The sequence below is a fragment of the Desmodus rotundus genome, chromosome 2 (assembly GCF_022682495.2).
Source record: "Desmodus rotundus isolate HL8 chromosome 2, HLdesRot8A.1, whole genome shotgun sequence".
In the NCBI taxonomy this organism is placed as follows: domain Eukaryota; kingdom Metazoa; phylum Chordata; class Mammalia; order Chiroptera; family Phyllostomidae; genus Desmodus; species Desmodus rotundus.
This window is the reverse complement of record NC_071388.1, coordinates 57,504,760-57,529,183: the sequence shown is the minus strand read 5'-3', so window position 1 is coordinate 57,529,183 and position 24,424 is coordinate 57,504,760. Positions and strand designations below refer to the sequence as shown.

At 37.8% G+C, this 24,424-nt stretch overlaps 2 protein-coding genes across 8 annotated transcripts in view; one reads left to right on the top strand and one right to left on the bottom strand.

Annotated features, from left to right (window-relative positions):
• The window catches only part of CP (ceruloplasmin), an 80,276-nt gene extending 60,779 nt beyond the window's left edge, over window positions 1-19,497 (top strand). The window contains exons 19-20 of one of the 3 annotated variants that reach the window (XM_024556306.3): window positions 14,480-14,581; window positions 19,038-19,497. In XM_024556306.3, the coding sequence (XP_024412074.2) occupies window positions 14,480-14,580 (101 nt within the window). In that variant the 3' untranslated portion in view covers window position 14,581; window positions 19,038-19,497. Of the gene's footprint in view, window positions 1-755; window positions 853-2,908; window positions 3,454-14,479; window positions 14,582-19,037 lie in introns of those variants that run through there. The other 2 variants (XM_053918244.1, XM_053918245.1) reach the window with 2 other exon arrangements.
• HPS3 (HPS3 biogenesis of lysosomal organelles complex 2 subunit 1) overlaps window positions 6,592-24,424 on the bottom strand; it is a 41,508-nt gene continuing 23,675 nt past the window's right edge. For 2 of the 5 annotated variants that reach the window (XM_024556303.4, XM_045192027.3), the window contains 9 exons: window positions 22,855-23,036; window positions 21,860-22,040; window positions 20,772-21,005; window positions 19,576-19,761; window positions 19,035-19,223; window positions 15,914-16,021; window positions 13,132-13,338; window positions 12,399-12,489; window positions 6,592-7,344 (listed from right to left, as the gene is read on the bottom strand). In XM_024556303.4, the coding sequence (XP_024412071.3) occupies window positions 7,226-7,344; window positions 12,399-12,489; window positions 13,132-13,338; window positions 15,914-16,021; window positions 19,035-19,223; window positions 19,576-19,761; window positions 20,772-21,005; window positions 21,860-22,040; window positions 22,855-23,036 (1,497 nt within the window). In that variant the 3' untranslated portion in view covers window positions 6,592-7,225. Of the gene's footprint in view, window positions 7,345-12,398; window positions 12,494-13,131; window positions 13,339-15,913; window positions 16,022-19,034; window positions 19,224-19,575; window positions 19,762-20,771; window positions 21,006-21,859; window positions 22,041-22,854; window positions 23,037-24,424 lie in introns of those variants that run through there. The other 3 variants (XR_006654933.3, XR_006654935.3, XR_006654934.3) reach the window with 3 other exon arrangements.

Genomic DNA, 24,424 nt, shown 5'->3' with positions numbered 1-24,424 from the left:
TAAAGTGGATATAAGAGAGGAGGCATATTTTTTATAAACAAACTAACCATGGCTTACAGACATATTTAATTTCTTTCATAAAAGAAGACATTAACTTTTTTTCTAGGTATTACATGGTACACTCCCCCAAATCAATATAATTTCAAATATGCAATCAGGCAGAACAGTATCTTTCTTCGTTCTGGAGGGGGGAGTATATTCTTGATTATTGCTTATGAAAGACTATCTTAGTCTGTTTGGGCTGCTATAACAAAATACAAAAGAACTGACATTTATTTTCACAGTTCTGGAGGCTCTCAGTCAGGGTGCCAGCGTGGGCGAGTGCTGGCCCTTTTCCAGATCGCAGATTTGTTGTGTCCTCACATGGCAGAAGGGTCCAGCTAGCTCTCTGGAGTCTCTTTAAAAAGGGCACAAATCCTATTCATGAGGTCTCCACCCCCATGACCTAACTAACCACTTCCCAAAGGCACACCTCCTAACACTATCATCCTGGGCATTAGGTTTTCCACACACGATTATTTTTTGCAGGGGTGACACAAACATTCAAACCACAGCAAAGATCTAGGAAAAAAATAGAATATATTTCCCCACTCCTCCCACCCCTGCAGCAACACTCCCCGCGGTGTAGGTGCGCCCACGCAGACACACAAGCACACACAGACAATAAAAAACACAGGAAACAGAAGCCCTTTTGTGCATAGACACTAACACAATGTGTTGTATGAAAGAGAGAAATTCCTGCTTGGTGGTTGCAGGCTTCGGGTCTTCTGAGTTCAGAACTGTTGGAATTGGCGATGGCAAATCCAATGGGGAAATTAAGTAAACAACTCCTTGTGTTTCCTCTTAAAACAGGTATGAAGGGAACATATATATGGAAGAAATTAGAAAAGTACATATATTTCAAAAATTAAAAAATCACTGAAAGATCAACCATTAGTGCAAATGAAAAGTTTTAATCTCCCCTGGTTCTTACATGAACATCTTGTACCATGAAAACCTACTCCCACTAAAACCCTTTATCACAAAGAGCTGTACTAAGGGCACCAGAACACCCAAGACTCAACAGGCAGACGAACTGCTGGGTTTAATACCAGAAACTGATGAGCAGGGTGAAAAGTCAAAAATGAGAAAGAAAACTTTAGTTTTTAAAGAACATTCACACACGTTTACCACACAGAAGGATGGTTAGAAAAATACCAAGATCCAGGGAACAGTGAGGTAGGAATTTCATGCGCGCAAGTGGCCGGGATGCAGAGGATGCTGCTACAGGCTAATCCTACACATGGACAAGGATAAGATTCCTCTGTATATCGAGCCTGGAGGAAAAGAAAGAGATGACTGCTTGGTCGAGATAGGGGAGATGGTTTTAAAAGCCATAGAGAAAATTGGAGAACAAACAGAAAATCAGAAGGAGAAACATGTTGGAAAAAAAAAGATTAAAGAGAAATTTGGCATTTATAAAAAGAAAGATATTTATGGGACTAAAAGAAGCAGTAATGAATAAAGGAGGATGGTTTAAGCTATACACAGAAAAATGAGAAGCCACACTTATCAGGCTGAATTATCTTTAAATAAAAGTTTAATAAAGCATTTGGGCAAGTCTACATTAATTTTGAATCCTAGAAAAGTTTCTTCCTACCATGACACAGACATGAGAGTTCTGGAGGTTAGAGTGAAGTCTTTCAGGATTATGACCAGGAGAGACGCAATTTCCTCCCCGCGCCCTCCCCACAAAAAATTAGAAAAAATTGTGAATATCCTGTCATACTTAAGGCAATGTTTCATTTCCCCTACCAGAGCAAGCACAATAAAGACCTCTATGACAAATATAAAAAGGGTACTTTTTTTTAAGACTGACATTCTGATGACAGACAACCTTTTGGAGCAGTCTGTAGGGAAAAAAGCGTGCTTAGCTTTAAGTTCCTTATAGGCAGGGACTGTATATTCTGTATTTCTAAGTACCCAAATCCATCCAATACTCTGCTTGGTAAATATCTAAAGACATATTAATTCAATAAAAGAATTTTAAAAGATTTGGACATAATGTCAGATTTATAGAAAAGTTGCAAAAGCAGTAAAAAAAATTCCATACACCCTTCACCCTAACCCTGATCCCCAAATGTTAATATTTTGCATAGCCAATTTGCTTTTTCATTCTCTCTCCTATCGCCCCCTCTCTCCACACATACTCTATACCTATTGTAAATATATGCTCGCATTTCCTCAAAACAAGGATATTCTCATAAACACAACGTACCTATAAAAATCAGGAAATTAAAAATGATCCAATACAATAGACCCTTTTCAAACCACCCCCTGCCAATTGTTCTAATCATGTTCTTCATAGAATAAAAAATCATGCTGGTGCACTGTGACCGGCTGGCACGTCTCCTCAGCCACCCCTAGTCTGGACAGTTCCCTCAGTCTTTGTCTTTCACAACTTTGACATTTTTAAAGAATGTCCTTCAGTTTGGGTTTGTCTAATGTTTCCTCATGATTAGATTCAGATTATGCATTTTTTTGGCAAGACTCTCACAGAAGTGATGCTGTTTTTCTCAGTACACATGTCAAGAGGCACAAGATGTTGATTTGTTCCCTTCCTGGTAAACTTTGAGCATTTGATTAAGGAGTTGTCTGCCAGGTTTCTCCATTGTAAAGGTACTCTTTTTCCCTTTATAATTAACAAGAATCTTGAGCAGGGGAGTAATTTTTCTTTAAACAAAGCAGTGCGAGAATGAAAGATGTGTTTTTAAACATACAAGCAGAAAAACATGGATGAATCAAGATTAAGCAAAACTAGAATACATTTTTAAAAATTAGAATACATTTAAAGCATCATGCACTAATTTATTAAATCATATGGTATATACTATTTTTAATAATGGTCTTAAAATTTCTTTTTTTATAGAGACCAAGTCTGGCTGAAGGAAATAGATTGGTGATAAGTGAAAAAAAAAACCAATTCTTTATAATGTCCATGAAAGTGTTGAATAGAATGATTACTTTGGAATGGCTATATGGATTAAAAAGACTGGAAACATATATTTTGTGCATTTGTGGGGAAACTGTGTTACACTGTTTCACATGAAAAGATCAATAGACTATTACACATGGCTGACTAATATACTAGGTAATGTAACTGGATTATATAGACTATTCATATCACCATCATTGGAGCTTTACAAAACTATATTTAAAAGAAAAATCTATGACCAGATGTTGTCCTTGATGGTCCTCAAAGAATCACTATTAAGATGCACTGAAATGTTTCCAGCCATTGGATTCCCCCATCAATCCCCCTAAACATGCTACTGACATCATTCCTAATGAACCAGTGGACATGGAGATACAGGAAGTAAAATTTAAAAGAAAATATAATAAAATAAATAAATAAAAGTTAAATTTAAAATAAAAATAAAGTGTTAAAAATAAAATAAAAAATTCCAGATATGAGGGTGTTTTGTAAATTTTATTGTTCAGTTACAGCTGATGCAATTTTTTCCCCATTGCTCTCCCTGCCCCCCCTACTCCCCCTAGCTCCCACAGCCAATCCCCACCCTGTTGTCCTCGGGTCCCGGGGTTCTTTGTACATGTTTCTTGATTTGACCCTTCCACTTCTTTCCCCCATTATTCCCCTCCCCCCTCCCCCCTGTCACTGTCAGTTTGTTCCTTCTTTCCATGTTTCTGGTTCTCTTTTGCCCATTTGTTTTGTTCATTGGGTTCCACTTATAGGTGAGATCATATGGTATTTGTCTTTCACTGCCTAGTTTATTTCACTTAACATAATACTCTCCAGTCCTATCCATGTTGTTGCGAAGGGTAGGACATCCTTCTTTCCTTCTGCTGTGTATTCTATTGTGTAAACATACAACAGTTTGATCCACTCATTTACTGATGGGCGCTTAGGCTGTTTCCAGCACTTGGCTATTGTAAATAACGCAGGTATGAACATTGGGGTGCATAGGTTCTTTTGGTATTTCAGGATTCTTAAGGTATAATCCCAGCATTGGGGTCACTGGATCAAAAGGCAGTTCCATTTTCAGTTTTGTTTTTTTTTTTGAGGAAATGCCATACTGTTTTCCACAGTGGCTGCACCAGTATACATTACCGCCAATGGTGTACTAGGGATACTTTTTCTCCACAACCTCGCTAGCACTTGTTGTTTGTTGATTTGTTTATAATGGTCATTCTAACTGATGTGTAGTGGTACCTCATTGTGGTTTTAATTTGCATCTCTCTGGTGGCTAGTGGTGTTTAGCATCCTTTCATATGTTTGTGGGCCATGTGTATGTCCTCCTTGGAGAAATGTCTGTTCAGGTCCTTTGCCCATTTTTTAATTGGAACGTTTGTCTTCCTGGTGTAGAGTTGTATGAGTTCTTTACATATTTTGAAAATCAAACCCTTGTCCGAGGTGTCATTGGCAAGTGTTTTCCCATATGGTTGGTTCCCTTTTCATTGTAATGCTGTTTTCTTTAGCCATGCAGAAGCTTTTTATTTTGTTGAGATCCCATTTGTTTATCCTTTCCTTTATATCCCTTGCCCTTGGAGATATATCAGCAAAAATATTGCTGCCTTGGATACCTGAAATTTTTGTGCATGTTTTCCTCTACAACTTTTATATCATGATTTGTATTTCTTTTATCCATCTTATTTTAGTTTAGGGTGTAAGTTGGTGGTTGAGTTTCATTTTTTTGCATGTAGCTGTCCATATCTTCCAATACTCCCATTTGTTGAAGAGGCTATTTTTACTCCATTTTATGCTCCTTACCCTTTGTCAAATTTAATTGACCATAGAGATATGGGCTTATTTCCGGGCTTTCTATTCTGTTCCATTGATCTGTGTCTGTTCGCAGGCCAGTCCAGACTGTTTTGATTACAGTGGCCTTGTAGTATACAGGGTCTGGCACAAATAAGACCTTTTTTATTACAAAATCTTTTATTACAAAATCAGGAGCATGTAATTCTGTTAACAATATCACACTCAAGCACACCATATGACATTTTAGATGAAATGTTCAAATTAAAACTATAAATTATCACACCCATATTATTACCCTACCAACCACACTCAGGTGGGTGTTACTTCTGCTGGACCCTCTAGTTTCATACCAGATACTGTGATGCCTCCTCCTTTGTTCTTCTCTCTCAAAATTGCTGAGGTTATTGGGGGTCATTTATGATTCCATGTAAATTCTTGAAATATTTCTTCAATATCTGTGAAACATGTCATTGGTATTTTAATAGGGATTGCATTGAATGCAATCCGTAAGTTGCTTTGGGTAGTATGGACATTTTAATGATGTTTATTCTTGCAATCCATGTACATGGTATATGCTTCCATTTATTTGTGTCTTCTTTAATTTCTTTTTTCAGCTTTCTGAATACAGGTCTTTTACGTCTTTGGTTAGGTTTATTCCTAGGTACTTTATTTTTCTTGTTGCTATAGTAAATGGGATATTTTTTCCTAGTTTCATTGTTGGTGTACAAAAATGTCTTCAATTTCTGAATATTGACTTTGTATACCACTGTTTTTGCCAAATTCACTTACTAGGTTAAGTAGTTTTTTGGTGGAGATTGTAGGGTTTTCTATGTACACTATCATGTCATCTGCAAACAATGAGTTTTACTCCTTTCAGATTTGGATGCCTTTTCTTTCTTTTTCTTGTCTGATTTCTGTGGCTAAAACTTCCAATACTATGTCGAATAGAAGTGATGAAAGCAGACAACCTTGTCTTGTTCCTGATCTTAGGGGGAAAGCTTTTAGTTTTTGCCCATTGAGTATGATTTTGGCTGTAGGCTTCTGTATATGGCTTTTATTATGTTGAGGAATGCTCCCTCTACTCCCACTTTGCTGAGTGTTTTTTATCATAAATGGGTGCTGCACCTTATCAAATGCCTTTTCAGCATGTATGGATCTAATTATGTGATTTTTGTCTTTCCTTTTGTTTATGTATTATGTTTATTGATTTACAAATATTGTACCATCCTTACATCCCTGGGATGGATCCCACTTGATCATGGTGTGTGATCTTCTTAATGTATTGCTAGATAGGATTTTTTTTAAATCCTCACCAGAGGATATGTTTATTGATTTTATAGAGAGGAGGGAGAAAGGGAGGGAGGGAAAGAGAGGGAGAAACATCATTCAATTGCCAGTTGCCTCTCATATGCACCCCAACCAGGGATCAAACCTGCAACTTGGTATGTGCCCTGTCCTGGGAGGGAACCTGCAAACTTTCAGTGTATGGGGCATCTCTCCAATCAACTGAGCCACTTGACCAGGGCCCAAATCTGAGTTTTATGAACCCTTAAAGAAATGGTCATAAGGATATGAATCTGGAACCAGAGAAAGGCAGAGTAAAGAAATAATTCTGTAGATTAAATCCTGATAAAGATGGTATGTCATCAGGAGAAAAGTTTCAAAATATAGTTGTGGCAGATGCCTGGTGAGGAGCATTTTTTCCCAGCCGTAACTAAAGTCAAAGCACACTATCAATGAGCTGAACTGGACTTAAAATTGTTTAATAAGAGGTTAAAAAAGAAGACACAGTTGTGAATACAATGACATATTCTTTTATTTTCACATACAGTCTAGCTGAAAGAGCGAGAGGACACAACAACAAAAGTGGAAATAATGTTCTGGCTGCAAAACATACATTCAAACGAATCATGTTAATAGCCAGACAAGAAAGTTAGCTTTGTAACTTCTACTTCCTTTGATTCAGAGAGAAATGCTGCATGAGTTTTCAAAGTAACAAAAAAAATAAAAATAAAAATTGAAATCTTTTGTGGGAAATTTGTTTTAAAAAGTGACCCAACAGAAAAAACTAGAAAAATCAAAGATTAAATTCTGGCCTACTTGGAGTGGCATTCTTTCACACATACTTGCAACACTGTTCCCTGTGTCTGCGGGATGAAAAGATTGTCATGTCTCCAACAACAGTACACTGATGTTCCTTGAAATAAATGTCAGTGTCTGCCTTTAAAAATATACGCCTGCTTTAAGAAAATTCTTATGCCTTGTAGCTTTCTTTACATCTGGACAATTAAATGGATTCAGGTAATAAATTATGAAATACCACGGTAACAGGAAGCAACCTGAAAGAATGTACAGTATATGGACATATTCAATGAGAAAATCCTTTATTTTTCCCTTGCATTCAATTTTTGAAAATTCAGTCTCATATGCTATTGTGCTGAGTTTCAAATGATACTTTCAGGTCAATCATTTCTTTCGGCTGCAGTAAAGAAGATAAGGCAAGAAAAATGCTGCAGCGCCATCTTCTGGAAGAACATTCAAGAAATCCCGTAGTTCTAGCTCCACAGCAACAACTGACAGTGTTTCTGTTTGCAGGAAGGAATATCTGAGTTAGAACTAAATGTCTTTCATCCAATTCTCTTGTCACTCAACCAGTTAAAATTAGTTCAGGTACCAAATGTTATCATTACAAAAGAAAACACAAACTGTCTTTTAAGTCCACATAATGCTTTACGGTTTTATAACATAATTTGTTCTTTCTAGAATCCTATGAAGTTTATTTTATATTGGCCCCAGGCACTTTGGATTTACCATTTCATTGCTAGATTAGTACAATATTTTTCAATAAATTTCTGATAATCTTCTAAAGAATACAATCATTTGCATACTATTTTTAGTGGTGGAACTCAGCTAATTCAAAAAGTTTTCTAAGACAGGAATTACGATTAATTATTGGATAACATTTTCCTAAATCAGTTCCTCTCTGATATTCTCAAGTTACTAATAAGGACAAAGCTGTTTTCATGACCATTTTACTTTTTTTTTCCAAACTGCAAAATGATGAGCACTAGTTAACATTTTAAATATTAAGGAATTTAGCAAACATTTTTGTAAAGATAACTATGCAATTTTATGTTATGTTTCTGTTGCTTCCAAGTACAAAAATGCTTCCCTTTGCTGGGAAAAGAAGGGGGTGACACTTAAGAATGATGTTCCCCAATAAACATACTTCAGTGACACTCCCTGATATTCACATGTCCATCACTTACTCTATTTGCCAAGTGGCTGAAACGAATCTGCTCAAGTGTGTGTGCATCCATCCAGCGTTATCTGCCCAATATTCAGCAACCTAAATCACCCTTTCCACAAAGGAATGATACGCCCTTGTTGCTAAAAGGTAATGAATGGAACAGCAGTGATACTGGGAAAGATCCCTACCTCTGGAGTCAGACAGACCTGTCAGGGATCATACTCTTCCCTGGCGACTTCTCTGTGGGGACTTTAGGAAAATCACTTAACTTTCCGAGTTCTAGTCTCCTTATCTATAATGCAGTATCAGTTGCTAGCTTCCAGAGTCCTTTGAGAGTTAAAATACAATGATGCACATCTAACATATAATAGAACCTTAATATTAACTACCATTTTTGTAAAAACCAGGTGAAAAACATGAATTACCAATGCTTCCCTATCAAACCAGATTTTTTAGCCTAAATGTGGAGTCTGTAAGTGGTATCCTACATACAAAAATACTGAGTTGGGGGGCCAGTGTAGAGTAGTTATAGAGCCAACAAAAAAGTCTTGCCACCACCCTGTTCTCTCCTGCCAATTAGTGAGGGACTAATACAAGTCCTAACTCCAAGACCAAGGTCAGTATCTTAAATCCTTAGTGTGCCTAAAAAATATTCATCAAATACTGAAAATAGTTCTTTCTAGCTGGGGGTACTTTAAGTGACTTTTTAAGCTTTATTTTCATAATTTACTAAAGTATAACATAATAAGCACATTCATTATCAGAAAAACAGTAACAAATACTTCCTTGAAACAAATAAGCCAACTACTAACCTCCCTTTCAATGGCTCTGCAGTAATGCAAAGGCTCTCAACCACTATGATTTTGCCCCCAGGGGATATCCGGAATGTCTGGAGACATTTGTTTGTCCTGACGGCAACAGTGCTATTGGTACTTAGGAGTAGAGGCCAGGATGCTGCTAAACATCCTAAAATGTACAGGAGACACCTACACACACACACACACACACACAAATTATTTAGTCAAAAATGTCCACAGTGCCAAGGTTGAGGAACACTGTACTGGAGATATGAAATCCAAGCTCCTAAATAAGCATATAAGTAAGTCCCTGACCTCCATCTCGAACCCTACCATCTTGCAATTTTGCCTAATATTTTACTCTAGAGTTATCCCTGAACTTCTCATTAGTCCCAGGATATTAAAAATTTGGCCTGCTTTAGGTCACTCGGTAAGTAGCAGACCTGGAACTCAGCTCCAATTCTCCAGGCTCCAATCCTGGTCGCTTCTCAGGGTACTTACTACAGCTGCCAACAAAAAGATCTCCCTTGAAAATGGATCTGAATTCAGATTCTCTCCTTTGAATTAATAAATAGTTACAGAATGCTTTCTATAAGAGGCACATTGCTGGTAAGTGGGTACAACATGGAAAGTGATGAAAACACTATACCAGCTCTTGAGGTACAGGCGTCTAATAAATAAAGGTAAACCACACACAGTGTGTAGTCCCATGAGCCATACACATACATGTGTGTACAAAAACAAAGATATTTTGAAGATGCAGAAAATAGGAACATTTGGAGGATGATGACGGGTAAGCTAAGGGTGGAGAGTGTGTGAATGTGGATCAGAAAAGGATGAGAAGAAAACACAGGCAGCGGACATTTCTCGCAGCACTTTTTCTGATTATTGCCTCAGGCAAGGGAAACAAAAAAAAAATGGGACTACATCAAACTAAAAAGCTATTGCACAGCAAAGGAAACCATCAACAAAATGAAAAGGCAATCCACTGAATGGGAGAACATATTTGTCAAGCAAGGGGTTAGTATTCAAAATTTATAAAGAACTCATACAACTCAACACAGACATACACACACAAAAAAATCCAATTAAAAAATGGGCAAAGGACCTCAATAGACCCTTCTCCAAAGAGACACACAGATGGCCAATAGACATATAAAAAGGTGCTCAATGTCACTAATCATCAGAGACATGCAAATTAAAACCACAATGAGATATCACCTCACGGCTGTCAGAATGGCTACCATCAATGAATCAACAAACAACAAGTGGCGAGGACGTGGAGAAAAGGGAACCTCGTGTACTGTTGGTGAGAGAGTATACTAGTGCAGCCACTGTGGAAAACAGTATGGAGTTACTTAAGAAAATTAAAAATGGGACTGCCCTATGACACAGCAATTCCACTTCCAGGAATACTTCCTAAGGATCCGAACATTTGAAAGAGTGTATGCCCCCCTATGTTACTGCAGCATTTCTGAAAATAGCCAAGATGTGGAAATAGCCCAAGTGCCCAGTAGATGAATAGATTAAAAAAACTGTGGTACATTTACACAATGGAATACTACTCCACTGTAAAGAAGAAGGAAATCTTACCCTTTGCAACAGCATGGATGAACCCGGAAATTATTATGCTAAGTGAAATAAGCCAGCCAGAGAAAGACAAATACCATATGATCTCTCTCATATGTGGAACCTAATGAACAAAACAAACAGACTCATAGAGAACAGACTGACAGCTGTCAGAGGAGAGGGACCTTGGGAGGGCTGGGTGAAAAAGGTGACATTAAGCAAAAATCCGAAAAACAAAATAACCGTGGGGAACCGTTCCAAGCATGGGAAATGTGGCTCAGCCCCCACTCGGAAAAGCCAGTGGGGAGCAAGGTTGGTGGGCAGGACCCACGTCCATGGATAAGTTCTCCAGTGGGAAATCAGGCCTGCATTGTACCTAGGCTGCTATGAGACTTGCTCTTGCTAAAACTCCCCCACCCTGAATTGAGGCAGCAAATGTTTACTGAGTATCTTCATCTTCATAAAGTCTGTGCTAAACCACCCAAGTGTGGAGTGTGAGCAACTTCCCCCTTGCGCTGTAACATCCTTCCTTCTCTTTGAAGTAATTAGGAGTGTTCTGTCCTTTGTCCTCCTTAAAAGGTAATCACCTGTGGTGAACCTCTGCATAGTAAATGAGGATCGCCCTCTCTGTAATGTGCCCAGAAAAACAATAAAAGCCTGTCCAGGCGTGGGGCAGGGGGGCGGTGGTCAGGGGCCCTCTCTCAAACTTGGAGAGTGGCCACGCAGCCCCTTTTTTCTCCACAGGATTTCTGTAGTCTGTGTGTATGGGTATTTGAATATAGCAACCACAACGAATCCTGCTGGCTGGGATCCACGTCAATAACCCCTCATTTACAAAGACAATAGTATGGTGATACCAGAGGGAAGGGGGATAGAGAGAACTAGAAGAGGTCAAAGGGGGAATGAATGGTGATGGAAGACTTAACTTCGGGTGGTGAATGCACAATATAATATACAGATGATGTATTACAGAACTGTACACCTGAAACATATAATTTTATTCATCAATGTCGCCCCAATTAATTCAATAAAAATATACATAAAAAAGAATGAAGAAATAATCTCCTGAGTAAAGTAGTGATATAACTAAGGTGTGAAGACATGGGCTATCTGTACTAAAAAGTGATCTACCAACACAAAAGATCAGTTCAAAATCACATGATAAATTTGATGCATGTGGGCAGGGCAATCAAACACCTGACAATTCCATCTTCTGAAAACCAAAAATCACTCAGAGAGATGATCAGGACAGAAAGTTAGTACAAAGCCACCTCCTCCCAATCATGAATGGGGATTTTCAAAAACACACTTTCCAAGGGCCACTGGCTCTGTCTAACACTTCACAAATCAATTACCTTTGCAGGAAAATACAATTCCAACACTATCAATTTCTAATATTTTATGCATACTAAAATCAATATAACCATACTCTCTGTCATCAGGCCAACAATTAATTAGTGATATTAACACACAAGAGTAGAGTACTTGATAACCATACATGTATTAAGATTCATAAATGATTATGAATTATGAAAATTCAAATTACTAATGCTGTAAAATACTACATAATTTAGAGACACTCAACTTTTAATTCCTTGAGAACCCTGTCATTCTTCAATACTTAACTTACAACTATGATTAATAATGATAATCACCCTAATTTCCTACGTAAAGTAAATTAAGCATTGAGATCACTAATAAAAATGTAATAGTCTTAATGAAAATTCCAATTTTCAAAATACTGAGGTTCTGAGGTCAGTTTCTATGCCTGTGATAATTTGTTAGGTATTTGAAAAGATTAACTTAGAAGCATCAGCTCTCTAGCTGGAAGAGATAAAGAAGTATCAAATGGGCTGGGGGAGCGTGTGAGTGCTGAAAATAAGCTCTCCAGAGGGCTCTGAGAGCCTCTTCACCTCACTTGAGAATCACATGGAAAACGAGAGAAAGCAAATCTTTAAGAAATTATGGAAACTAAAAGTAGGAGGCAATTAAATTTATAATCAAGCAAAACTAATCGTTTTACCCTTTAATGATGACAGGTAGAGTTGGTACTTCTCTCCACCACATTTTATTCTCTGACAGAGTTCAGGAAGCAGTTTTTTCCACCACAAAGTCTATCTTAGAAAAAAATGAATAAATTTTAAGTTTGATGCATTTTACATTAAGTTTCCAACAAGAATAAGAAGATCATGCAGGAAAGGTACAGGGCAAAATTACATCATTTTGGTTAGGGCAGCAGACTGTGTTACAACAGAAGTTACATCAGCAGCCAGTCTTCTGCTTCAGCTGTAACATAAAAGTCATGTTTGTAGCGTAGAAATCTAATAATATGTACATTGTACATGCGCATGTGGCTATTTTCATACACATATGTAGGCATATCCCGGATTATTTCTTAGGTGGCAAGAAGCAAGAAAGGAAGATGAGAAAAAGTACTAAAGTCTGAAACTCTTTAATTTCTAAACTAAACACCATGTAGCCCAGAAAATGCTTTCCTGCCATCACTGTTTCCCCAATCTAGCTTACTACTTCTTCAAAGAGAGGTTTTTAATGAAGATAACATACCATTGCCATACATTTTAATAGCCTCCGACAGTATTCAAAACACATAACATGTTAAACATATATGCTCATTTGACCCGCCCAGTCCCGTGAGCTGGACTGGCTCCATGTGTCCCTATTTTGCAGATAAGGCAACAAGATGATCAAATCTGATTATCACTGATCAAGCCTAACAAGTAATCTGAAAAGCATACCCGATTCTCTTCTTTCAGCTCGTGATTAGCATAGGGGATGATGGCCTCCGGGCACCTCTCTAGCAGTGTGTCGATGCACTGTTCATACTCTTTCAGACGCGTCCGACACAGAACCTGGACGCTGAGGCCAGCAACTGTGTCTTCTGAGAGTGGTTCCAAGAATGGAACAATGGAAGCTATGTCAAATGAAGGACCACACATAAGAGACTATGAACAGAAAAGTAAAATGTTATGGAATGAAGCACCCAATAATCTAAAGCACAAAATACAGAGACGATTTTTTAAAAAGACTATAAACCTCACTTGCCAAAAAAAATTGCAATTTTAAAGCACATGCATATGATATTTAGTGGAGTAAAGTATTAAATAATATTTAAACCACTTCTAATTTAAAGAATAATCTGTTTGATTGAAAGCAATCATTTAAAAGATAACATGATTTTACTTGCTTTGGATAGACTGCATTTTAAAACTAATGGGAACCCTTTAGGACTCTGTCCTAGAACACTGCGGTCAGAGATTTATGTTTGATGATGTCCATCACAAGATTATCTATAACAGTGAAAAACCAGAAACCACCTAAATGCTATATAAAAAGGGATGAGTAAATCACGGTACATTTGTATAATGGAATATTATAAAGGCTCCTTAATGACAAAATGCTCATGATAAAATGATAAGTAAAAAAATTTCAATAAAATATTATATTCAGGGCATGATCAGTTTTGTGAAATCGATAGATACCTACGCATATAGAAATGCCTTTGGAAGAGCACAGAATTTGAATAGATATCAGCTCAATGAATGGGAGGACTAAGCCCACTTTTTTTCCATGTATTTTCCAAAGTTTGTATAATAAACATGCATTACATATGTAAACAAAATTAAAATTTAACATTTAAGAAAACCAAAGCAATTGTTAAGACCTAATAATTTGTATCAACAGCATTTTATTGAATAACAGAGCAGGTATCATTACAGAACTGTATACAGAACTGTAATCAATATTTTACTTTTAGGCATTTAAACTATAAATACAGCTGACATTTAGCAATGTATATTTGAAGTGCAGAGGTCCACTTGTTTGTTTTTTTTCAGTTGACTGGCACAGTTCAAACCTGAGCTGTTCAAGGGTCACCTGGGAATCTACGTATGCTGAAGGCCGACTTAAACTGTATGTGCGTTTGCCACTGCGCAGGCAGCTGGTGACCCTAACCCCCACAACGTTCGAGAGCCAACTGTACTGCTTCTGATCCTACCACCAAAATAATCTGTTTTCCCTTTCTTCCGGAGAAAGATGAGATGATTATGCACTGATTTTCTTCTTCCTATATCCTTTTTGCTACAGCTTCTCAGGCTCACAGGAGGATTTGGAATGTGAACTACCTATTTACAGTCAGCGTGATGATTTTATTCCAAATTTCTACCAAGGAATGGCTGAAAGAATAAGGTTGGTCCCTTTCCTTCCTGCAAGTTTAATAATCAACTTCATTCGAATAACTTCCTAACAAAAAGATAGAAAACATGAAATAAGGTGATAATCTGTCACTTACAGGACCTCCCAACAGAAAAGAAAACACAGATTATTTCTATATTCAACTTTTGATTACTCGAGACAATGGGCCGGGTAGGAAGGAGAAAGGCATGAGTAACCCAAACCATGGTTACCATGAAACTAGTCAAAGCTTGCTACAAAATGAATTACCCATGAATTTTTACTTAGTTTTATTCGTATCATCAAGAAGTTTAAAAATAAGAAACACCAGAAAACACATATACTACTGAATTTAAAAATGGCCCAAAGGTTACTATTCCTCTTTACAGTACTCCTTTTTTTTTAAATTGTATTTTATTGCTTATGCTATTAGCATTGTCCCCGCTTTTTCTCCCTTTGCCCTCCTCCATTCAGTCCCTCCTCAGGCAGTCCCCGTATCGTTGCCCATGTCCATGAGTCATGCGTATATGTTCTTTGGCTACTCCCTTTACCTTTGTTCATCCAGTACCCCCTTTCCCCTCTGACAGCTGTCATCTGTCCAATGTATCTATACTTCTGTTACTATTCTGTTTGTTAGTTTATTTTGGTCATTAGATTCCATGTATAAGTGAGATCATATGGTATTTGTCTTTCACTGACTGGCTAATTTCACTTAGCATAATAGTCTCCAGGTCCATCCATGCTGTGGCAAAAGGTAAGAGTTCCTTCTTTTTTATTGCTGCGTAGTATTCCATTGTGTAAATGTACAACTTTTTTATCCAGCCATTTACTGATTGGCATTTAGGTTGTTTCCAGATCTTGACTATCGTAAATAAACATGGTGTGTGAGGATTTTGTATTGGTATGTGAGGATTCTTAGGAGATATTCCCAGAAGTGAAGCAGCTGGGTCAAAAGGGAGATCCATCAGACTCCTCCTTTTTTCTTTTTAAATATTGGAAATGGACGCCTCTCTACCCCAACCACACGCACTATTCATCCCCTTCTCTGATCTAGATCCCTCACTCTCAGCCAACTCTGCAGGGCTGGAACGCAGACTTCTCTTTTTCACATGCTGAAAAAGAGGCAAGATAGTCATGTGACTTGGATGCTCACTCATTTAAGGTACTGAAACCAACCTTCCTGTGAGCATTTCAGGCAGAGGCAGGAATTACCCCTCAGAGCTCCTGAGCCTGCCTAACAGTGGATTTTGTCCCTCAAAATTACACACTCTAGATTAATAGAACACCTAAGGTCTTACCAAATGTATATCCTGCATTAAATTGTAATAAAGAGGCATTTTTATTTACCTGTAATTTGGAGAGATCTTCTGTATAATGTGAGTCAGCTATGGAATCAGATGATATTAAGACATTAACCCATGGATAGATTAAGCCATAATGACTACAGGCATTTATCTAAAATGTAAAAGAAATTAATATAAACAAAATATAACAAAACAAGATATTCTTCATTTATTCTAAAAAAAGCAAGCAATCACTAATCTGTAGCCATGTCACAGAATTAAGTATATACTTTCCTGGGAATAGACAGGGAAGTCTTGCCCTGGCTGGTGTGGCTTAATGGATTGAGTGCTAGCCTGCAAAACGAAGGGTCGCCAGTTCGACTTTCCTTCAGGGCACATGCCTGGGTTGAGGGCCAGGTCCCCAGAAGGGGGGTGCATGAGAGGCAACCATACATTGATGTTTCTCCCCCTCTCTTTTTCCCTCCCTTCCTGTCTCCTCTTAAAATAAATAAATAAAATCTTTTTTAAAGAAGGAAAGGGAAGTCTTTTAGAATCTATTCCCCTGGAAAAAGTTTCAGCCTTTATACTCCTCACTGAACAAATATGCACTCAATATTTCCGAATATTTTAAATTTTAAAATATTCCAAGGAGGCACTTTCTAGCAAAAAAAGCAATAGTGCTTTTAAACTAATTATACTGTGAATTAAAAAAAAATTCACAGTAACACTGGAAATAATTTTTTATTTCTACTACTTTCCTTGGGAGACCAAACCTCTTCTATCAGTTCTCAAGATAATTCCCATAAAGGCTCCTTATTCAAGAAGTTGGTCCTTCTGGCCAATTTGGAAGTGTAGGTAGATACACTTTGCCTCCTCAAACAACCAAAAGAAGGACAACAGCAAGTTTAAAAACAAATATAACCAGAACTGCCAGAAAATCTAACTCTTATGGAAATCCAACAACCAAGGAGTTAAAGAAGAAGCATTCATTCAGACTGGTAGGAGGGGTGGAGGCGGGCAGCCAGGGCAGAGAGGAGGAATGGCAAGGTGGCAGCTGGAAGACCAGGTGGTCCCACATTTGTGTGCGGATAAACCAGGAGAAACAACTAGAGAGCAAGACCATGCAACCCGGGGTTCCAGCATGGGGGAAATAAAGCCTCAAAACCTCTGGCTGTAAAAACCTGTGGGTGTTGCAGTAGCAGGAGAAACTCCCCGCCTCCCAGGAGAGTTTGCTGGAGAGACCAACAGGGTCCTAGAACATACACAAACCCACCCACCCAGGAATCAACACTAGAAGGGCCCAATTCACTTGTGAGTAGCAGGGGAAGTGAATGAAAGCCAGACAGACCTAAGTAAGCGGCACTGTTCCCTGGCAGACCCCTCCTACACATACAGCTCCAGACTCTACCCCTTGCAACATAACAGGTGTGCTGAGATAAAAAAAAAAATATGTCCCAAATGAAAGAACAGATCAAAGCTCCAAAAATAGAACTAAGTGATGAAGAGATAGCCAATCTATCAGATGCAGAGCTCAAAACACTGGTCATCAGGATGCTTACAGAAATGGTTGAGTATGGTTGCAAAACAGAGGAAGAAGTGAAGGTATAGCAAAGTGAAATAAAGAAAAATACACAAACAACAGTGAATGGAAGGAAACCGGGACTCAAGTCAACGATTTGGAGAAGAAAGAAAGAAACATTCGACCAGAATACAATGAAGAAACAAGAATTCAAAAAAATGAGGAGAGGCTTAGGAATGTCCTGGACAACTTTAAACGTTCCAACATCTGAATCATAGCGGTGCCAGGAGGAGAAGAGAAGGAGCAAGAAATGGAAAACTTATTTGAAAAATAAGTAAAGAAGAACTTCCCCAATTTGGCAAAGGAAAGAGACTTCTAGGAAGTCCAGGAAGCCCAGAGAGTCCCAAAGAAGTTGGACCTAAAGAGGAAAACACCAAGGCACATCATAATTACATTATCCAAGAATAAAGATAAGAAGTGAATCCTCAAAGCAGCAAAAGAAAAGGAGAAAGTTACCTACAAAGTAGTTCCCATAAGACTATCAGCTTATTTCTCAAGAGAAACCTTGCAGGCAATAAGGGGCTGAAAAGAAGTGTTCAAAGTCTTAAAAGACAAGGACCTACATCCAAGATTACTCTATCCAGCCAAGCTATCATTTAGAATGGAAGGGCAGATAAAGTGCTTCCCAGACAAGATCAAGTTAAAGGAGTTCATCATCACCAAGCCCTTATATATGAAATGTTAAAGGGACTTATCTAAGAAAAAGAAGATGATCAAAAATATGAACAGTAAAATGACAACAAACTCACAATTATCAACTACTGAACCTAAAACAAAAAACAAAAACAAACTAAGTAAACAACTAGAACAGGAACAGATTCACAGAAATGGAGATCACATAGAGGGTTATCAGCAAGGAAGTGAGGGGGTAGAATGGGGGAAAAGGTACAGGGAATAAGAAGCATAATTGGTAGGTACAAAATAGACAGGGGGACATTAATAGTATAGGAAATGGAGAAGCCAAAAAACTTACATATATGACTCATGGACAGGAACTAAGTGGGGAAGGGGAAGCTGGTAGGAATGGGGGTGTAGGGCGGAGGGGAATCAAAGGAAGGAAAAAAATAGGACATCTGTAATAGCATAGCTAATAAAATATATTAAAAAAAAGAAGAAGCTGGTGACTCTTCCAGTTAGCTGTGGCATCAATGAAAGGCAAAGGCCCTGGGAGGGGAGGGAGGAAGAGGGTAAAAGCAGTGGTGAGGGCTGCTGCGCAGGCTACAGAGCAGCTCTGTGTGTGCAGTCCTCTCCCACAAGCCTCCTGCAGGTCCTCACCCGTCAGTGGGTCCACAGATGCCTCTTTTCTTGTGTTCTACTTCATGACCATCCCCTGAGGGAGCACAAACATGTTCTGGCAAAGCCCCTTCCTTCATGTTTTAGTTACTGAGCTACCACTGCAAGTAAGTAATAGAGAAGTGGTAGGGGTACTCTGAGAATATAAAATTATTTAAAACATGGGCCAGTACACCCATGCACAAGTTTTAAGTGTACTTTAAAATTCTGCTTAAAAAAGATATTTGGTAACCTAAATTAGGTTTGATTCAAAGCCATTAAAAATAAGAAGGTACATTATTGTAATGTGTAATATATTATTCCTTTATCTTACCAGATCCTTTGATGTTCGCAACGGTACGGTGTCTGGGGGCTGCCTCTTCGATAATCTCCAGATGTACTGTGATGTGAGTTTGAAAAAGAGTTCCTGCAGTAGCACATCTGGGAGACATGCTACCAGCTGGGCTTCCCAGAAGTCCACTAAGAGCTGAGGAATTGTATCTCCATCCTTACCACAAAGCACCTTGAAAACAGTGAAACAAGCCCCCACACCCCAGATAAATATAGTGTCGATCAAGTTACAGCTGGTCTGAATAGCACTCCATCATGTAGGCCATGCATTTAATAATGTATCATTAGCATTAGTGCCATGGCAAAGCAAATGTATACATTTTAACAGGAAACAGATTATAGCTTGCATGAATGAAATTTTTTAGATACATCCTTTTATACTGTATATACTTTTATAAATTGGTTATGTGTAAGTTTGTTTTTTTCAATAAACAAATGAAAACTCACTCATCTTATTCTGCTCCCTGCCCCCTACCAATTTTACCAGGACATCTAGAACAATTAACATTTTCAAAGTGACAAACCTTAAAGAAGGAATCTGCTTCTTCGATTCCAATTTTGTTGTTCTTCTGTAAGCCCAGGACTGAAGCCACAAGCAATCCAGGCTGAGTCTCCTTCAAGTGAACTGCAAGCTCAGTTGGAATAATCTGTCCCTTCTTCTGTTGAATCAACAGCCGAGGTTCAAGAATAAATCCACATACCAACTTCATCTTAACATAAAAAAAAGAAATTTAGGAACAAAAGGTACATTGTATTCATCTTGGAAATACATGCTAGTGTACTCAAGATTCATGGCTAAACTACTAATAATTTACTTTAATCTCAATTTTTTTCTTTAACTATAAAGACCAGTTTTACTCTAAGAACATTATTATTGTTAACTGTCTTCATAGAAGCTATTAATATTTAATTAAGCATAAATATGCCCTATTTTTGCAGAGAGCTTTATATTTAAGTGCACTTGATTTAACAATAATATACCTAGGGCTTTTTCAAAATTATGAAAAGAAAATTCATCTTTCTAGAATTCTACTCTTCAAAGCAAACAATACCTCAATGTTGACTTATCCTTCTCATCATAACAAAATGTGTCATTCATACAGTGAGAGAGCACTCCTGCTCTTCTTGTTTTAGAAACCCAAGTCATACTGTGGGTATCTGACCACAGTTGGGCAGTAAAACAACAGTGAAGGAGCAGAGGATGTGAAGCTCATCAGAGGCCCATGCCCATAAATGGCCATTCTTCTAAGGACAAGCTACCTTTTTTGCTACACCATTCAAATGCCCAATCCTCCATATAGTCCTTTGTGATTTTCCCAAGTGCAGGCTATTTCTGCAACCACTGGACTCCTAAGGCTCACAGTTAATATCCTACTTGCTGCACCTAAATACACTTCACTCTATTTTCGGTGGGCATGCCATCCTCTCCTGTAGACTGTCGGCTCAGGGCAGGGCCTACATATTGCCCATGCTCTGAACGTACCTGACACTAAGGAGAAAGGTCTTTGGATGCCTACTGCTGCCATTTATCATTCTTTTTCATTTGCCAGATTCAAAGCCTAAGCACTTCCACTTTGTGTCACTTCCTTTCTAGCATCAAGTCTAATTTCCTTTATGACTGAAAAAGAATGAGCTAGACAGAAGCCAGAAGAAAGCTAAACGCCTCAGGACTACGAGGTCCTATTTCAGACTGCTTTTAATACCAGGCGGGGTACCGTACCTCTGAATGGCTCTTCATTTCATTTCTGTACATGTCAAGATCTCCCATTTTTAGAGCCATCGCTGCCTTGGTCAATGTCACTAAGATTGATGAAAACCCAGAAGTATCCAGTTTCCTCAGATAGTTCATGGCAGTTAAGGGATTAATATTCTTCATAGAAGGACTACAGAGAATATGGGGCAGCTGCTTCGGCTCGGCCACGTGAAACATCTTAACCACTTTTACTGCTAATTCCTTTGGTGAGCAAGAACAAGAAACAAGTCAGTCAGCCAGTCGAAAGCAACAAAATCAGGGGAAAAAAGACACAGCCAAGATACAACATTCCAATTAAAATAAAATTATAGTATTATATTTTGATTTAAAAAGACAGTTGATGGTGATAATGTGGGAGACCTCAGATGACCTGAAGTAATCTCTTTCCTGAGTTAAAATGAAGAAAAAGCAGTGAAAATATGTATCAAACTGTGGCCAATATTTCTAATTTTAACAAGCGTTCAGAAGAAGTACTGAATTATACTCAAAAGTCCATAATAAAAAAATTACAGCTTAGTAAGAAATATAGTTAATGGGATAATTTATGATAAAATTTCATTTCTCTCAAAATCTTAAAACGTGGTATTATAATATTTAACTTTGCATATCTGTATTCATTTCCTTTTAAAAACACACGAGGGGCTAAAAATAATCCTTAATAATATGTTCAGGTCACTAGGCCAGGATACTGTAAGTGAAGCTTTGGACACTTGGAGAGTATGGGTTGTGGGAAGGGCTGCAGATGGGAAGGGAGGCTAGGCCCCCACTCTGTATCATTCTTCTAAAGACAAGCATCTGTTATGTTGAGCAGGTTAGTCAATCACAATGGACCATATTTCTCACAATGAGAAAGTATGAGAAGATAATTATAAGTTCCTTTCTAAGATGTAATTCTATAATTATTAATGAAAAAAGGGCAAATTAGTTACCTTTTTAAGAAAAGAAATTATACCAAAGTATTTGAAACTTGATTTCTAAATGTTATTACATAAAATAAATTGCTAAAATGAAAAGTTAAAAATATTATATATAACTAAATAGAAAATTATATTCACTTCACTTAATTCTTCATCCAGGTTTTCATAAAGTGAATGACTAATATAAAAGATTAATCCCCTCTCGTATTTCTGTGATACATCCTCTTCTGCCCAGTCCACTCGAGCCAAAACGTCAGCCATAGACAAACCAGACATCTTATAGTAGGGCAAGGTGAGGTGGGAATGCTGGGTGTCAAGCCTGAAGAAAAGGAAGCAAAGAAACCTCAAATTTGTCATATATAAGCCACATTTGATAATAAAACAGACCATGCTTTCTAGATGACATAAATCTCAAAATACTTTTCTGAGGTCATTAGCAGTTGAAACAATCTCCTGAGTTTAATTCTGCAAAGTCATTCTAATTAATGTAGTTCTTTTGGTTCGGTCACAACAGAAAAAAGTCATTACATGAATTTCATTTGCAAAATGGTGTTTATAGGTAGGGAAAGTCCATTTTACTAATTTATAATCATCCCCATGGGTCAAGTAAGTCTTTGAAACAATCATATACAAAACAATTTGTAAACATCATTCTCAGAAATAAAAGTCACTACTCCTAACAGTGTCCTTTTCTGACATCATAAAAACATTGATTACCAAGGCTAAAAAACCCCCATCCAACTGGTATCTCTCCCTTAAAGTTAACAGAGAATGAATTAGTAATACACCTGTCTCAGGGATTTTCATTGATTATGACCCCCAACCCCAGCTCAAGGCCTGAAAAAAACTTTAAACTCATAAGTTTTGGGGAGACTCATGAACTTGAGACTCACTGCTCATCTAATATATTTTAACTACTTGAGGCAGGTCACATTCATTTTTATATCTCTAAGCTTAGCACAATACCTGGCACACAGTGTGTGCTCAACAAATGCTTGCAAATTAAATAAATGAGCCACCTCCCCTAATGCATATCCCCATTTATAAGGTAACCACCAGAGATGGAAAAGCTAGCAAGTGCACCCAAAGCTAAAGACGGCTTCTCTAACAAATTTCCAAGCAGCATCATCAACCTGCTGTAGCAGTCTCCAAGGTGCCCACAGCTTTCTTTAAATGCTTCTAAAAGCTCCACTTTCTCTCCAGGTTCCAGCTGACCGGCATCCATCAGGGCAGCTCTCACTAACAGATGGGCCTCACTAAGGAGGTGGATGCAGCTCTGGGTTTTTGTAGTCTTGTAGGTATTACTGTAGTCTACCTAAAATAAAAAGACAAACAGCTAATGTTGCAGCAGAAAGACTCTTCAAGGTTTCCCAGTTCTTAAGAATACCTGTTTTGTTAGTAAAGTTAATATTTGAACACATTAAATCCTAAATAATAAAAAGTGGTCATTTATCATTCTGACAGGGGCTAGCTAGAGTCCCCGCCTCCCCCTGCCCAATCTACGAGCCAGTTTTATACACACGACTATAAACACTCCTTTGTTAAACAGCACACATCATTAGAGAAGATCCAAATAATACTATAATACTAATAATACTGTGAACAATAAAGCTAATGAACATATCTGAAATAGTTAACTTTTTTAAAAAGTTCTATGATTTAAATATTTCTCAAATTCAGACTGAGTATCCCTCCTTTTAGTTTCAAATGGTGAATTTAGATTCTGTTACAGCTATTTCTGTAACTTGCAGTGGTTTTATAAAAATTATCACTAGCTATCAGAGCTAATCTGCATTTTCAGACACCAGTAGGCAAATCATCTAGATGAAGCCTAAGATTTTCAATTAAGCAAAACTAAAAAGACAGAGCAAAGCTGATATAATTATCAACATTGAAATGTCAGGCACAAATCAGGTAAAACCTTGAGCTGATAATCCAAATCAACATCACCCATGAGGGGCAGATGGATATCATGCACCTGCCAATGTCACACCCTGAGAAACACACTAAACACCACTGTATCACCTGTGCAATGTTCTGGCCAAGAAGATATAAGCTAATCATGGAAAATTTAAAAAGGTTGAAAGGGGAAAATATATTTTTCAAAAACGCTTATGTCATTAAAAAATATATCAAAGAAAAGCTGTGATCATGTTTCAGATTAAAGGAGAGTAAAGAGACATGACAAATACGCTGCCCGATGCCAGAGCGGATCCTCTACAGGACTGGGGGAAATGCTATTAGACCATTACAAGGTCAGCTGACAAAAATGAAATACAAACCATAGACTAAAGCATTGTGTCACTGTTAAATTTACTGAAGCATATGACTGCCCTGTGCTTGTGTAAGCAAATACCCTCATTCGTAGGAAACACACACTGAAGTATTCAGCCTTCGACTGTGATCTATGCAGTTTATTTTCAAAGGATCAGAAAATAATGTGTGTGTTTGTGTGTGTGTAGGAAGTGCAAGAGAGAGAGAGAGGGAGAAGCAAAAGGGGTATAATGTTGATACAGGGTAAATCTGTGTGGGGAGTATACAGGGTTTATTTGTACACCATTCTTTTTTTTTTTTTTTTCAAGTGTGAAGGTAAACATGTCCTTTAGGTGTGTATTCCCATTTGTGAGGACTGAGCAAGATATTCTAATTACTACAGCAGTCATTAAAACATCTACTGGAACTTCCCTTGAAAGTGTAATATGT